General features: G+C 40.0%; 1 protein-coding gene across 1 annotated transcript; it reads right to left on the minus strand.

The window, feature by feature from the left end:
- Positions 1-569: 569 nt before the first annotated feature.
- LOC117721231 (beta-defensin 39) lies at positions 570-7,016 on the minus strand. Its single transcript, XM_034519811.2, has 2 exons — positions 6,956-7,016; positions 570-730 (listed from the first exon to the last, which is right to left on the minus strand). Exons 1-2 carry the CDS (start codon positions 7,014-7,016, stop codon positions 570-572), a joined length of 222 nt encoding a protein of 73 aa, XP_034375702.1.
- Positions 7,017-17,107: the final 10,091 nt, after the last annotated feature.

The raw sequence follows: 17,107 nt of genomic DNA on the forward strand, positions 1-17,107 counted from the left end.
TATGTATAAAGTCTTTTCAGATTCATGTGAGAACCAAGTTAGTGGATTAAAGGTATAAAGTTATCAGTATCTCTGAAGAGTGTTGCAGGAGTCTTTGTTGGTCCCAACTTGAGGTGAGAATGGTGGCCATTGGATTCAGAAACCTAAATACAGTGATTATAATTGGATGCAAAGATGTCATGTGCCTTGTGGCTGCAAGGAAACTGAAAATATGAAGCAGGTTGTCAGGTGGTTGTGATGGTTTGATCTCAACAAGCCCTGACCGCATAAACCAATTTTAGGTAGAATTGGCTCCATCCCCCTGCTCTGTCCTCTTGCCAATGAGGTGAATTCCTATTCAGATAAGATGGTGTTCAATAGGATAGTTCTAGAAAAATTGAATGGGATACTGTTTGCTTAATTCTTGGCCATATTTCTACTTTATCAGATGAGGATTTAGACTGCCTTGTCTTTCATTGCATGTACCCTAAAGTAACCCACATTTTCTTAACTCAACATGGATGTATAGATGGTTCATTTTAGCATGAAGAAGCTACACCTCAGAGCATTTTCCTTTATTATAACACTGGTTACACCTTCTTCCTTGGAACTTTGATATACAAAAGGCGTTTTTGGCAACACTTGCCTCTTCCGTCATAGCACGTGCCGACCTCATCTTGAAAATATGGGCAATGGATGGTGTGACAGGTGTTGTTCTCTTGAAAACATTTTATTGAATCAACACCAGAAGCTGCAAGAAAATGAGAAACAATCTTCAGACCATTTGCTATAGCTGTGGTGATTTTTAGCATGTTTGTGCAAGATAGGAGAGTTCTACACAAAGTCTATAGAAAAAACATTGAGCATTTAAAAAAATGATGTTTAAGACCACGAATAAAACATATCTACTCTGAATTCAATTACCAAGGAGAGCCCCACCGCTCAATAACCATTTAGATTATGGTTATTACATTGGAAAGAGCAAATGGAGAATACTTTCTTTTCTATTCATTTTGAGACAAGTCTCACTCTATGGGCCTCACTGGCTTAGAATTCATTATTTAGATCAGGCTGGCTTTGACTCATCCTCTTATGATGTTGAGATTAAAGGAAGAACCAATGTCTCTAGCTGGAGAAAATTTACATCACCACAAACTCTTCAGTGGGACAGTGGTGCCATGGTGGTAGGAGGAAATAGAGGGACACTCTGCTTTCCCCATCTCAGAACTTTTCCAGAGAAGCATCACAGCCTAACCCACTCTAAACACTAACTTCATCTTCTTGAGTTCTGTCTCATAGCCTTTCTCTACATTTTTGGGGTTCTGCCTTCTTTTGTGTATGATTGTTGAATGAGCAATGCTTTAAATCTAACTTTGGCCTCTACAATGATCATCCCTAGTCACAGCCTCCATAGGTGACCACGTCTAGGTTTTGTTTCCTTTTGTGGAGCTGTTGGATGCTGGCATGACTCTAAGAGAAAGCTTCGTGTATTCTATGTTCCCTGGTGAAATACGCGCAGCTGATTGTCTGGTATTAAGAAGAGTGATAGAAATCAAGTTTTGAAAGTATATTGCTGTGTTTTTCTGTCTTAATGGCATCATTAATCTATGTATTGATATATTTGTTTCTCCTCTTTGTTTTTGATCAGTTTATTTGTTTTTTATTAATTTTTTTAAAATTTGTATTGATTTTTATTTATTTACATTTTAAACGTTATCCTCCTTCCCAGTTACCCCTTCACAAACCCCTTATCCCACCCCTCTCCCCGATGCTTCTGTGAGGGCGCTCCCCCACCCACTCCTGCCTCACTGCCCTAGCATTCCTCTATGCTGGAGCATCAAGCCTTCACATGACCAAGGGCCTCTCCTCCCACTGATTCCAGATAAAGCCGTCCTCTGCTACATAAGCAGCTAAAGCCATGGGTCACTCCTTGTGTACTCCTTGGTTGATGGTTTAGTCCCTGGGAGTTCTGAGGGGTCTGGTTGGTTGATATTGTTGTTATTCCTATGGGGTTACAAACCCCTTCAGCTCCTTCAGTCCTTCCCCTAACTCCTCCATTGGGGTCTCTGTGCTCAGTCCAATGGTTGGCTGCAAGTATCCACATCTGTATTAGTAAGGCTTTAGCAGAGCCTCTCAAGAGACATCCATTATCAGGCTCCTGTTTTTTTTTTTTTTAATTGTTACCTTGACAAAATCTAGGCAAAAGATGGGCCTCATTTATGCCTATTGTAGACTATCTTGATTGTGTTAATTAATGTAGGCTGACCCATTTTAACTGTGGATGGGACCATTCCCCAGGGATCATGGAATATATAAAATGGAGAAACTGAGGAAGGATGTCCTCATTCATTGCTCTCTGATTTTGGACTGTGGCTTATTGTAGTTTCCTTTCCAGTTGCTATGATGAAATATTCTGATTAAAAACAACTTATGAGAGAAATGGCTTAGTTCATAATTACAAGCTACAATCTATCATTACAATGGCATCAAGGTAGGAGGAGCTTGAAGCAGTCAGTAGTTACAATCACAATCAAAATCAGAGAAAGATGGAGAGAAACAGACAGAGAGAGAGAGAGAGAGAGAGAGAGAGAGAGAGAGAGAGAGAAAGAGAGAGAGACAGAGAATGAGAACATGAACTTGTACGCCAGTGCTTAGCTCACCTTCTGCAGTCTTTTACAACCCAGGTCCTAAACCAGGATATAGTGACATTCTTTTTTTTTTCTTCAATTTTTTGGTTTTCTTTTTCTTTTTTTTTATTGGATATTTTATTTACATTTCAGATGCCATCCCTTTCCCCATTTCTCCTCCCTATAAAACCCCTATTCCATGACCCCCTTTTCTTTTCGCTTTTATACAATTTTTTTAAATGTTAATCAAGGGCTTTATAAGTTTGGTAATGCTCAATCAGAAGTGTAACCCAATACCCAACCTAGATATATAAACTATCTTTGACTGGTGGAGACACGTGAACATCTGCCTCCATGTCCCCCTCCTCTCTCTTTCTCTCTCTCATCACCTAGCTTCTCCTCTCCTTCTTCTCCTCCTCTCCTTACTCCTTCTCCTCCTCTCCTTACTCCTTCTCCCCTCTCCTTACTCCTTCTCCTCCTCTCCTTACTCCTTCTCTTCCTCTCACTACTCCTTCCCCCTTAGCTCCTCCTACATATCACCCTTCTTGTTAAAATAAAACTTTTCTCTTAAAATACAATTAGAGCATAATTATACCAATTTGCACCAGTGAAGTACAAGATAGTCCTAATACCCAGTCCATCATTTTGTTGACTAACTAGAACCTCTGTCATCTATCCTAACTAAAACACTTAGTTCTGAACCTGGCTTTTTGCTTGGCTTTAGAATGAATGTCAACTGAAAACCATCCACTCAAATCTTTTCTCTCAAAATGAATAGCCAGGATTGGCTATGAGACTATAAGTTTTCAACCCAGTCAGAAATCCAGAATGACTGAGTTAACTGAGATTATGGGAAGCACAAAGCATAGCTTCTAAAACTTAGCCAATTTATAGAGACTGCTGAACACCTGGACAGTCCCTATACTACAAAATGTGACATTCTTAACGGGCACATCTTCTTATGTTAGTTAATGGAATAAAGACAATCACCTATAGATGATCTAAACAATCTGTCATTGATATTCTCTTCCCATGCCACTCTAGATTGTGTCAAGTAGACAACAGTAACCATCAGGTGGATACAATGTGACCAGCGACTTCCCCTCCCATTGCCTTGGTTTCCCTGCCACAGTGTATCATATACTGAGCTGGGAGATAAAAGAAGATTTTCTCCATTTGTTGTTGTTTTTTTTCCAGAATATTATACCACATCAGAAAAAGAAATCAAGGCAATTGCTAAGCAGAAGAGGTTTAATAGACTAGGACAGTTTCAGAGGGAAGGAGAATCTTGGAACCCAGTTCATTCCCTGTCTCCCTGATCTAATAGATGGCAAGTGTGCCCATTGTCTTCACAGAGCAGAAAGCCCACAAAGACAGAGCCCGGACCAGGATGGAGTCTCCAGCCCTGTTTTAAATCTCATTCTATCTGAGCACACTCCTGGCTGAGCACTGCATCCTGCTGCCCCATAAGAATCAATTTCTGGCTTTTCTTTTATTGATCTGTGTTAATCACAAGAAAGAAATAGCTATGGGCATGGTGTGATGTAATTCAGTTACATTCTGTGTTCCAAACCTCTTTATGCAGTGGTGCTGGTTATCCACCCAGCCTGCTTGGGCTGCAGCGTCTCAGATTTACCAAGGAAGGGGCTGGATTGATCTCAGCCATTTCTCACATTCTAATTCTGGTCATTTTTATCTTAGTCATGTTTTCTGTCTTTTGTTCTCCAAGAATCATTCATTATCTTTTCCCTTATTTTCAGAGAGACATTGAGACCCAGACAGACTGAATGCTTTTCAATTACTTTATGAAAGCAAAGCCATGTTTTGTTGAGCTTAAAATCTAGTTTTCTAAAGAAACAAAGAACTGGGAAGTGTGTTTGTTTCTTTGAAAGTTTATGATGGGTCACTGGACATCAGATGTCTTTCTATAGACTTTAATCCAATAATTTTTAGCACAAGGAAAAAAATCTCTTACTGTTATGAAACTTGAAATAAATATTATTATCTCATTCAGAGGCTCTCAAAGTGCCATGTCTCTCCGGATTCCATTTTCCTGCCATTCCCAACCAGAAGATTCAAATGTATGCATAGCAGATGGGCCATTGATATTAGTCAACTGGGGATGGGTAGTGGTGGCACACACCTTTAATCCCAGCACTTCGGAGGCAGAGGCAGGCAGATTTCTGAGTTTGAGGCCAGCCTGGTCTACAGAGTTCCAGGACAGCCAAGGTTACACAGAGAAACCTTATCTCGAAAAACCAAAAATGAATGAATGAATGAATGAATGAATGAATAAATAAATAAATAAAAGTCTGGCAGGATATTAGTCAACTGGAAATGAAGAAAGAAATTCTTGTTAAGGGGTCATAATGAACAACATTTGTACCTTCCTAACTCTAACCCTAACCCTAACCCTAACCCTAACCCTAACCCTAACCCTAACCCTAACCCTAACCCTAAGTTGGCATATGGTCTCCAGATGGACTGAATGCAATTGTGGGGCACTCTTTGGGAATATTTCAGAGGTCAGTGTTGGGAGCAAGGATGATCTAAGGCTTTCTTAGAGATCCTGATAAAAGGAAAAGCTACTTCTGTGTTCTTGACCAGATCAAAGTCTGCACTGGGGTCTGTGGCCAGGGCTTCAAAGAATCAAGGCTTTGATCAGTCCCAAGACCACTGTGTGCTCAGTCTGTGACAAACTTGAGATATTCCCTTGATACACACTGTGTTCCCTTTGTACCATGGTAATTAATCAGCTTCCTGATACCTCTTTCCCATTATTTGATAGTTTTCTGCTGACTCTGTCCTATTTTCCTCCCTGAAAAACATATAGAAAAGCTGTGTTTCTTAATAAACTCACTTGGAATGAACCGTTAGCTCATACATGGCCTTCTGACCTGGGTTTTCCTTTAGACATTGTTCCTCTCCAGTCCTCCACTGTCAGAAACCTGTAACTGAAGAACAGCCTGGCCAGGACAGAGGGGTAGAAGTGTGAGTCCTTTAGGTCATAGGGAAATTACTTGTTGAGGCATATAGTAGACATAGCAGGTGGAAATTGGAGCCACAGACTCCTGTGTCCTGGAACCCTCATCTTTGCCTCATTTTAAAGTAAAAAAAATGAACCCAGTCTTAATGATATGCATGTTCAGCTTTTAGGGAAAGGAAGAGAAAAAAATCCAGATCTAAAAATGCCTCTGCCAGGGTCATGTTATACAATTAACTACATGAGAAGGCAAAAATTTTGCTAAAGGGAATGCCAAGTGGATCATCTTGTCTATTCTTGCTCAATTTTTTAAAAAGATTTATTTATTTTTATTTATATGAGTACCCTGTAGCTGTCTTTAGACATCCCAGAAGAGTCCCACCAGATCCCATTACAGATGGTTGTGAGACACCATGTGGTTGCTGAGAATTGAACTCATCACCTCTGGAAGAGCAGTCAGTGCTCTTAACCACTGAGCCATCTCTGCAGCTCCCTCTTGCTCAATTCTTATTGACCCATATACACATTATATTCTGAGAAAGTCATTTTCAATTATGACCCTGCACTACTTGAAAAAACTTTAGGGTTGTCTAACCGTATTATATGTATGGTCTATTTATCCCACCCCAAAGCATTCTTGAATTTGTTCTTGGGATTCATGATCCTCTCTGTAACCTCCTTTCAGTACTCAATCTCAAGGGTTCCTTCAGACCAACATCAGAACTCATGGCTTGGATTGGGCTTTTGACCTACTGAGCACTGGTCATGTGATTAGGGTAAACTATATCCCCAAGAAATAGGTATTGTTACTCCTTTTTATTCACAGGGACACTGTGAGGAATAAGTAAAAATGAGAGCCCTTGGACTTCATTCTAAGCGTGTGCTTCCTATACAAGGCCTTTCAAGACATTCTGAATCTGTCACCAGGTTACTTAATCTAACACATCAAGTTCATATTCCCCATTAGCCAGGTTTGTTGTGGTCATATGTTAAATGGACCTGTGAAAAGTCAAAGGAATGGGTACCTGTCTCCTGATAGACATCTGACATCTATCCTCTTGGTGCGCTATGCCGTTGTGGGAATAAAGAAGAACGGTTTCTACAAAGAATATTTTCCAGATGACCATGACAAGAAGGGAATTGAAGACATTGGGAAATCTTTATTACTAGCTCTTCATTCTAGTCAGGCTCACTGTCTGATGCCTAGGACACAGGCTGAAGTCCCTGATGCCAATTGGCTGCAGGGTGTTGACCCTAGGAATGCTCTCATGCTGATTGCTCCTTAGACCCCAAACTCATTTTTTACCTGTTCAATAACCCATTGTATCCAGCTCTGGCCAGGGGTTCAGCAGGTCTTGGTACTCACCTGGGTCGACCAGGAAGCAGGATAGAGAGAGGATCAGTAGCAGAAAGCAGGACATCTTCATGATTGCTGCACACCCCACTGATTAAAGACAAGGCCAGGGCTAGACAGCTTAGCTCAGAGATGAAAAGAGCAGAGAGTGCATCTGTCCTAATAGAGAGGCGGGAATAAGGAGGAGTGGCAATCTAGAGTTACGGTCCAATGGCTAAACTTCACAGAGTGTATTCTCAGACTTCTCCAGAGGTCTGAGAATCCAGAGGTCACTCTGTCTGTTTCCCTAGGCCTAGGTTTTGCTCTCGTCCTGGAAATGCTAACTGCCTCTTATCTAAACAGAACATTTAAATGTTCTATAAGAAACACACAATTTCTTTCAAAGTATAGATACTCCCAAGGTTTTAAAACTTATAATAATTATACAATGGTTAGTTTTACTCATAGTTCATATATTGGTTGTTTCCTAGTGCAAGACAGATATAGGCAGCAGAGGGAGATATTTTCCCCAGACTTTCATGCTATTGTGATGTAAATGGCTCTATTAAAGAAAAGAACATTTGCTTCTGGTCTCCATCTGTGCCTTGGAGCTAAGGCTGCCCCACCGCCCTCTGCACCCAAATCCTGCAAAGGAGAGAGCTGATCTCCCAGAAGTGCTCTCACTTCTAAGCCCAGAGGTGAGATCACCACTTTTGCTCCAATAATTGTCCAAAGAGGGACGTGCTAGGAGCACAGCAGGGCATGGGAACAGTGGAGGGGTTGGAGATAGGATGCTTTCTGTCTCCATCTGCACCCTGGAGCTAAGGCTGTCCTACAGCCCTTCCCACCCAAATCCTGCCCAGGAGAGAGTTGGTCTCTTCAGGAGTGTGGACACACCTAAGATCACAGGCTCACAGGACCATAGGAGGGACAAGCTATAGTCAGAGACAGCAAGACCAACTGACACCAGAGATAACCAGATGGTGAGAGGCAAGTGCAAGAACCTAAGCAACAGAAAATAAGGGTACTTCGCATCATCAGAACCCAGTTCTCCCACCACAGCAAGTCCTGGATACCCTAACACACTGGAAAAGCAAGATTTCAGATTTAAAATCACATCTCAGGATGATAGAGGACTTTAAGAAGAACATAAACAACCCCCTTAAAGAAATACAGGAGAACACAGGTAAACAGGTAGAAGCCCTTAAAGAGGAAACACAAAAATCCCTTAAAGAATTGTAGGAAAACACAACCAAACAGGTGAAGGAATAGAATAAAACCATCCAGGATCTAAAAAAGGAAATAGGAACAATAAAGAAAGCACAAAGGGAGACTGCACTGGAGATAGAAAACCTAGGAAAATGATCAGGAGTCATAGATGCAACCATCACCAAAAGAATGCAAGGGATAGAAGAGAGAATCTCAGGTGCAGAAACCACAGAAAACAGAAATAACAGTCAAAAATTGCAAAATGTAAAAAGCTCCTAACCCAAAACATTCAGGAAATCCAGGATACAATGAGAAGACCAAACCTAAAAATAATAAGTATAAAAGAGAGTGAAGATTTAGTGAAGATTTAACTTAAAGGGCCAGTACATATCTTCAACAAAATTATAGAAGAAAACTTTCCTAACCTAAAGAAAGAGATACCTATAAACATACAAGAAGCCCACAGAACTCCAAATAGACTGGACCAGAAAAGAAATTCCTCCCATCATACAATAATCAAAACACCAAATGCACAAAAAAGAAAGAACATTAAAAGCAGTAAGAGAACAAGGTCAAGTAACATATAAAGGTAGACCTATCAGAATTATACCAGACTTCTCACCAGAAACTATAAAATCCAGAAGGTCCCGGGCAGATGTCATACAGACCCTAAGAGAACACAAATGCCAGCCCAGGCTACTGTACCCAGCAAAACTCTCAATTACCATAGATGGAGGAACCAAGATATTCCATGACAAAAGCAAATTTACACAATATCATCCCACAAATCCAGCCCTACAAAGGGTAATATATAGAAAATTCCAAGATGAAGAAGAAAACTACACCCTAGGAAAAACAAGGAAGTAATCTTTCAACAAACTCAAAAGATAGCCAGACAAACATAATTCCATCTCTAACAACAAAAAGAACAGGAAGAAACAATCACTTTTCTTTAATATCTCTTAACATCAATGGATTCAATTTCCTAATGAAAAGACATAGACTAACAGACTGGATACAGAAACAGAACCCAGCATTTTGCCGCATACAGAAGAAACACCTCAGTGACAAAGACAGACACTACCTCAAAGTAAAAGGCTGGAAAAAATTTTTTTCAAGTAATGGTCCCAAGAAACAAGTTGGAGTAGCCATTCTAATATTGAATATAATCAACTTACATTCAATTCAACCAAAAGTTATTAAAAAATCTAAGGAAGGACACTTCATACTCTTCAAAGGAAGAATCTATCAAGATGAATTCTCAATTCTGAATATCTATGTTCCAAATGCAAGGGCACCACATTCATAAAACAAACTTTATTAAAGCTCAAAGCACACATTGCACCTCACACAATAATAGTGGGAGACTTTAACACCCCACTCTCAGCAATGGACAGATCATGGAAACAGAACCTAAACAGAGATACAGTGAAACTAAGAGAAGTTATGAACCAAATGGACTTAACAGATATCTATAGAACATTTCATCCTAAAACAAAAGAATATTCATACCTTCTTCTCAGCACCTCATGGTACCTTCTCCAAAATAAATCATATAATTGGTCACAAAACGAGCCTCAACAGAAACAAGAATGAAATAATCCCTTGCATCCTATCAGATCACCACAAACTAAGGCTGGTCTTCAATAACAACAAAAACAACAGAAAGCTCACATACTCATGGAAGCTGAAGAACACTCTACTCAATGATAACTTGGTCAAGGAAGAAATAAAAAAAGAAATTAAAGACTTTTTAGAATTTAATGAAAATGAAGGCAAAACACACCAAAACTTTTGGAACACAATGAAAGCAGTGCTAAGAGGAAAACTCACAGTTCTGAGTGCCTACAAAAAGAAACTGGAGAGAGCATACACTAGCAGCTTAACAGTACACCTGAAAGCTCTAGAACAAAAAGAAGCAAACACACCCAAGAGGAATAGACAGCAAAGAATAACCAAACTCAAGGCTGAAAACAACCAAGGAGAAACAAAAAGAATGATTCAAAGAATAAACAAAACCAGGAGCTGGTTCTTGGAGAAAATCCACAAGATAGATTTAGCCAGACTAACCAGAAGGCACAGAGACAGTATCCAAATTAACAAAATCAGAAATGAAAAGAGAGACATAACAACAGAAGCTGAGGAAATTAAAAAAAAAAAAAAAAAGATCAGATCCTACTACAAAAGCCTATACTCAAAAAACTGGAAAATCTGGATGAAATGGACAATTTTCTAGACAAATACCAGGTACCAAAGTTAAATCAGGATCAGATAAGCCATCCAAACCGTTCCATGACCCATAAAAAAATAGAAGCAGTCATTAAAAGTCCCCCCCCCCCCCCAAAGACCAGGACCAAATGGGTTTATTGCAGAATTCTATCAGACCTTCAAAGAAAGACCTAATACTAATACTCTTCAAACTATTCCACAAAATAGAAACAGAAGAAACTCTACCCAATTTGTTCTATGAAACCACAATTATGCTTATATATAACCCACACAAAGAAAGAGAATTTCAGAGCCCCAAAGCTCGGAATACCTAATATACAATTTACAGACCACATGAAGCTCAAGAAGAAGGAAGACCAAAGTGTGGATGCTTCAGTCCTTCTTAGAAGGGGGAACAAAATGCTCATCAGAGGAAATAACGGAGATGAAGTGTGGAGCAGAGACTGAAGCAAAGGCCGTCCAGAGACTGCCCCACCTGGGGACTTATTCTATGTAGTCACCAAACCCAGACACTGTTGCATATGCCAAGAAGTACTTGATGACAGGAGCTTGATATGCTGTCTCCTGAGTACCAGCCATGGCCGCAGGGATGATGCACGAGCCCCTGCTCCTCGGAGTGGCTGAGAAGCCAGAAGGCAGCAGACGGACACAGATGATACTTCGAGGTTTGCTCCGACTAGAGTCCCACCGAGGATCCGGGATGCTCTAGGTCCCTTTTCTTATAGACTGTCTCACACTCTGTCTTGGACTGATTCTCTTAGGAATCATTTCCTGCTCTCTTTCACTCCTGCTATCTGTAGATTAGTAGTAAGATCTGGAAAGTCAACTAGATTCAATGTCATCTGTGGGCAAGTGTGTTTCATAGCATGTCTGTGTCCTCCTTTGTCTCTCACAAGAGAAAGTGCAGTAGTGGTGCAGTAAGGCCAAGGCTGATCTTCTGGTGTGGCTTGTCTAGCCTACTCTTCTATTCTTCCATTATAGGATGAACTTTTTACAGACTGGCCTCATAACAGTCTGGTGTTGTTTTATATTGGTGATTATATTCAGAATTGTAAAAATGATCCAGGCTCTTTACTTCTTTAATGCATAGTTACTATGAAAAATTTTTAATAGAGATGGAATACAGATAATCTTTTAAGCCAAATTGAGAGACCCATACCACACAATGTCAAGTAACTGTGTTCATCACGGTATACTTTCCTTTTGAAATAGCATATCAATGTTGTGAGAATATATTCACTAGTCATTTCCTAGAAGGCGGTCTATAGAATAAAATTTTATAGTTCTGTTGTGTTTAAAAACTGTCCTCATCTTGCATTTATATGAAAAGTTTCCAGTACCAGGTATGATTTCCTTCCAGCTGGCTCAGATTTATGCCCAATTCTAGAGCTTTTGGTTACCACCAAGACACGCATGCCACTATTGCATCTTCATGGGTATCTTTCAGGGCTGTATCTAATCTGAAAGACTCTTCTATTAAAACTAGTTTCCACAGTACTAGAAGGTATTATGCAAGCTGTCAAAGGGGGAAGCAATCAATAGTTCTACCTAACAACAACAACAACAACAACAACAACAACAACAACAACAACTATGAAACACACATGTAATCTGTGTTCATCAATACCACCACAAATTCATTCCCCTTGAATTCTTCTTAAAACCCATCAACCACTTTGTCTTCCATTTGAACATTTTAACCTTTGTGTGTTTATTAAAAAAAAACACTCAGTTTGTTTAATGTTCCCTGTATGTATATGGGTATAGGGCCTTCTACAGTATGGGTATGAAAACCATCTCCCTGAGGAAAACAATCTGAGACTTTTTCACCAGTTGTCATCAATTTTTCATAGCTTCTTAGGTAAGGATAGGACTTCAGGTGCCAGTACCCCATCCATGTTGGTATTTGCCGGGCTTGATCATGTGCACATCTTAGGCCTTCATTCATAGCAGGCGTGCATTCATGTGTCAGCAGCTCTGTCATGTTAAGAAAACACCTTTTTCCTACAGATGTCCTCTGCCTCCAGTCCTACATTGTCTTTTCCTCCTCTTCCTTTGTTAACCCTGAGCCTTGGAGAGAAGAGGTGTGATATAGATGTTACAGTTCAGTTACTCACACTCCAGTCTATTACTCTTTTTGTGTTGACAAGTTATGGGTGCCTTTATTAGTAGTCATGCACTGCATAAAGAAGCTACTCTGATGAGGGTTGAGAGAGAGAGAGAGAGATAAAGGATCAGACTCAGAGAACTTTTTATTATTATGTCCATTTATCAGAATTAATAGTATTAGATTATCCCCGAGGGTCTGTGACCTCCCGAGCCATGTTTTTTGGACCAGTTAATGGTATCATGCATGTTTCATCTTGTAGAGTGGGCATTAGATCCAATCCCAAAGTGGTTGATGGCTCCCATAACATTTGTACTATTTCACAAATGGGCATATCTTGCAAGGTTGTTTGTTTTTAGATCACAGTGTTCACAGTTGGTTAAGACTGTGTTAAGTGTTGTGAATGCTATCCAGTATGGATGAATCTTATAGACTGGTACCAGTCTGTATTTCTCCAAGTGTGCTGTCTTTAGAATATGATGTCTTAGCAATAGGGTCTCACTATCAATTTCATGAAGGTAGCAAAGAAAAGTGGCAATAACTTATAATGTTTGAGGAAGCTTATAGAATTAGGCTAATTGACACTTGGAAAAGAGGTAACCCACACTTATCCCTGAGCTTTTAATTTGATAGCCTATATTGTCTGGGGGAGGCATTTCCCAATGTTATTATTCTATTTAAATTCCTTTTACATAGATATGTAAAAATACTTTCAGAAACTCCTACAATAGTAGGTTTCCATGTAGCATTTTCAAAGCTCTTTAGTGCCAGTTATCTTTCCTTCTTTCATCCTTCTCAGTCACCTACCATCACATTTAACCCTTGCCCTTCTGGTAGTCTTCTTTCCCTCTTCATATCTTATCTCCCTTCCCTTAGTTCTTCCTCTCCCATGTTCTCTTACTAGCTTCTTGACTTTTATGATATATACATCCCAAATATATCTTCCATAGATATATCCCAAATATACATATATATTCATACACACACATATCCCCAATACATGCACACACACACACACACACACACACACACACACACACACACACACCATATCCTAAATACACACACACACACACACACACACACACACACACTTACAAAGCTTGACTCTATATTGAGAAAGAACACATGGTGTTTGTACTTCTGAGTCTGGGTGACCTCCCTTGGCATGATTATCTTCAAATCTATTCATTTTCATGCCATTTTCCTAATTTCAGTTTTCTTTACAGCTTGATCACATCCATTGTGGAGGTTGACATCATTTTGTTATCCACTCATCTGTTCCTGGACCTCTAGGTGGTTTCCATTTCCTGGCTAACACAAACAGAGCAGCAATGAACATGAATAAGCAACTGACTCTCTTGTAAAATATAAAGTCCTTTGGCAATTTGCCTCGGAGTAGCAGAATCATAAATATTTTTGGGTTTTTTTTTTGGGAATCACCATATTATTTCCACAGTGACCACACCATGTAAATCCTCTCATCAACAATGAATAACTATTTTCCCCCCACATGCCCATCAGTATTTACAATCTTTCTCCCCCTATTCATTCAGACTGGAGTAAGTTGAAATTTTAAAGTGGTTTTTATTTATATCCTGGTGGCCAAGAGTAACTGGGCATTCTTAAAATTCTTTCTCGGCCATTTGTATTTCTTTAATTTTTTGTGAGAACTCTCTTTTTTAGTTCCATATCCTCAATTTTAATTGGGTTACATGTTTTTTTTTTTTGGTTTTAAATTCTTTTTTATATATTCTAGGTATTAATGCTCTGTGAGATACACAGTAGGTAAAAGTTTTCCTGCTGCATTGTCTGTCTGATCATTTGAATGATGGAGTTCTTTGATATACAGTCACATTTTAGTTTCAGGAAGCCCTGTCCATCAACTGATAGTCGTAATGTCTCAGCTTTCAAGGTCTTAACCAGAAAGTCCCTTCCTATCCCTGTAAATTAAAGTGTGTATTCCTCATTTTCTCCTCTAACAAATACAAGGTATCAGGTTTTATGTAGCAGGCACATTTTTTTTCTATTTCCCTAGAATATGTAAGATGTTTTCTTAGTCTGCATTGTGAAACTTTGTAAAGATGGGTCTCTATGGGACTGTAGCACAGTATAGAACACATGCCTGGCATGCAAGAGGGTCTAAATTCAATCCCTACCACAGAGAGAACTCAAGTTGGTCTTTTCTATTTTATTTTATTTTTTTGATTGGATATTTTTTATTTACATTTCAAATGTTATACCGTTTCCCAGTTCCCCCCTCCCCAAACCTCCTATCCCATTTCCCCTCCTCTGCTTCTATGCAGGTGTTCCCCCCCACCCATCCACCCACTCCCACCTCACCTCTCTTGTATTCCCCTATATTGGGGCATCGAGCCTCCACATGACCAAGGGCCTCCCTTCCCATTGATGCTAGATAAGGCCATCCTCTGCTACATGTGTATCTGGAGCCATGGATCCCTCCATGTGTATTCTTTGGCTGGTGTTTTAGTTCCTGGGAGCTCTGGGGTCTCTGGTTGGTTGATATTGTTTTTCTTCCTATGGGTTGCAAACCCCTTCAGCTCCTTCAGTCCTTCCCCTCACTCCTCCATTGGGGTCCTCATACTCAGTTTGATGGTTGGCTGTGAGCATCACATCTGTAATGGTCAGGCTCTGGCAGATCCTCTCAGGTGGTTTTTAATATGTGGGTTTCAACACTTTCAGGGTTGAATGACCCTATTACAGAGGTTGCATAAGACTATTACAACACTCTGGAATTCACAGCTCGTGACAGCCTCAGGAAGTTAGGCATCCCTGGGCTCAATATCTTGGCTATCTCCTGCTTTATACAGTGGATTCTTATGGACTAGTTCCTAGGGATGTGTATGGAGGGTACTGGGGGAAGGCTTAAAGAAATACCTCAGCTATACACAAGACATTTCTTTTAGAATGTGGGGGAAAATGCATCAAGTTCTCACTTTGGAGGAGAGAAGAACCCCATTTTAGTGTCCCATTAATTCTCTATTTTATACCTTAAGCTCTCTGGGCAATAGTTAACATAGAGCTTACAGAATCACATTGCATTTAACAATAGTGGGCTTTCCTGTTACTAGATTGATGACCTTAATCAACTAATGCCACCTCTCTGAACCTTCATGTTCTCTTTCCTTTAAAGGGAAGATAATATTAGTTAACCATTCAATGGTTGTGAAGTAAATAAAATACTAAAATAAAAATCTCATCACATCAAGTGTAGGCACAATAAAATCTTATATGCTTAGTGATTGGTTCAGGGAAGAAATACCATCTGCTCTTGGAAAGGTGAGCCTGATCATTGAGTTTGATTATGTTTTGAGACAGGAGGGTGCTTGGGTTTTAAGACTATGTCTGTAAACCATTAGCTGGATAATTTTCTGCTTTGTTTCCCAGTGGGAATCTTTATTCAATCAAGGAACATTTTTCTGGTATCACATTTCTCAGTGGTGTGCCCTGGAAAAGCAGTTATTCCTAACCACAGTCCTTCCCAGGATCCTAAAGAGGGCTGGGGAGTGAGGCTCTTACTTCAAAATGAGAGGTGCTTGCAGATGAGAAGTTTGGGAGGCTCACATCAACAATGCATGATTACATTTTCAGATATAACAAACATCAAGCCAATACCTAAGAGGAGTGTGTGTGTGTCCTCTTCCAGTTTCTTTCTCTCTCTCTCTCTCTCTCTCTCTCTCTCTCTCTCTCTCTCTCTCTCTCTCTCTCTCTGTGTGTGTGTGTGTGTCCGTCCTCTGCCAGTTTCTGTGACAGATGCACATGAGTCCAACGGTATATTTCTTTATATACATGTGCACAGTGAAACAACCTCCAGCAAACTTGCTGTATGTGTAATTCATTGAGGGAAGGTGACGTTGGTCAGAGCAGTTCATGCGGAGCCATGATGTCTACCCTCCTTTGCAGGCTGAAGCCACTCTTCACACAGCATAGTAGTTAGCTACATTGTCAAACAGACAGCAACATCTTCACATAATGAACAACATGGTATCACAGATTCAAAGTTACAGGTCCTTTTAGCTGAGGGAGCAGCTGGAAAGAAGGAGCTGCCAAGGTTCATGTGTTCTGGACCAGGGCTGCTATGAGGTTTGCAGGTAGGGATGAAGTAACAAAGCCATAGGAGATGTGTGAGGTAAAAACAGGGGCAGGATCAAAAACAATTCCACATATTCCAAAAAGTCAAGAACCACCAACTCTTGTGTGGTGAAGAATATAGGAGAAAAATATAGGTAAACAGGTCAATGGGAGACTTGACTGGGTGAGCAGTTTCTCCAGAAGGCCTTGTATTACCATAGTCTTCTATCTAGTTGCTACTGTGGGAAAAGAAAATACGTTGCTGCTTTTCTGCTAGTCACTTGACAGGCTTTGTTAGAGCAAGGTATCCAACCAAAACGTTACTGCAAAAGAACTTTTCAAATTGTGTCTGACACTTGCCTGAGGGCAGGACACCTGTGCCCTCAGTGTACAGTGTATCTTTGAAGTGCTTTGATCCTTTCAAGATTTCTGACTCCAAGTCAGAACTATTGGTATTTTTGTCCTAAATTATATCATTTGTAACCTGATAAGTTATAGCAAGACGAGTAAGTTTTTATTCTCAAGCATGACTATGACTTGACATAAAT

The sequence above is a fragment of the Arvicanthis niloticus genome, chromosome 16, assembly GCF_011762505.2.
Source record: "Arvicanthis niloticus isolate mArvNil1 chromosome 16, mArvNil1.pat.X, whole genome shotgun sequence".
NCBI lineage: Eukaryota > Metazoa > Chordata > Mammalia > Rodentia > Muridae > Arvicanthis > Arvicanthis niloticus.

Bases quoted from the DNA above. Each gene is read 5' to 3' on its own strand.
- LOC117721231 (XM_034519811.2), bottom strand. From the start codon at position 7,016: ATGAAGATGTCCTGCTTTCTGCTACTGATCCTCTCTCTATCCTGCTTC. The intron at 731-6,955 runs GTGAGTACCAAG...ATTTTCTTGCAG, and splicing joins CTGCTTCCTGGTCGACCCAG to CTTCTGGTGTTGATTCAATA.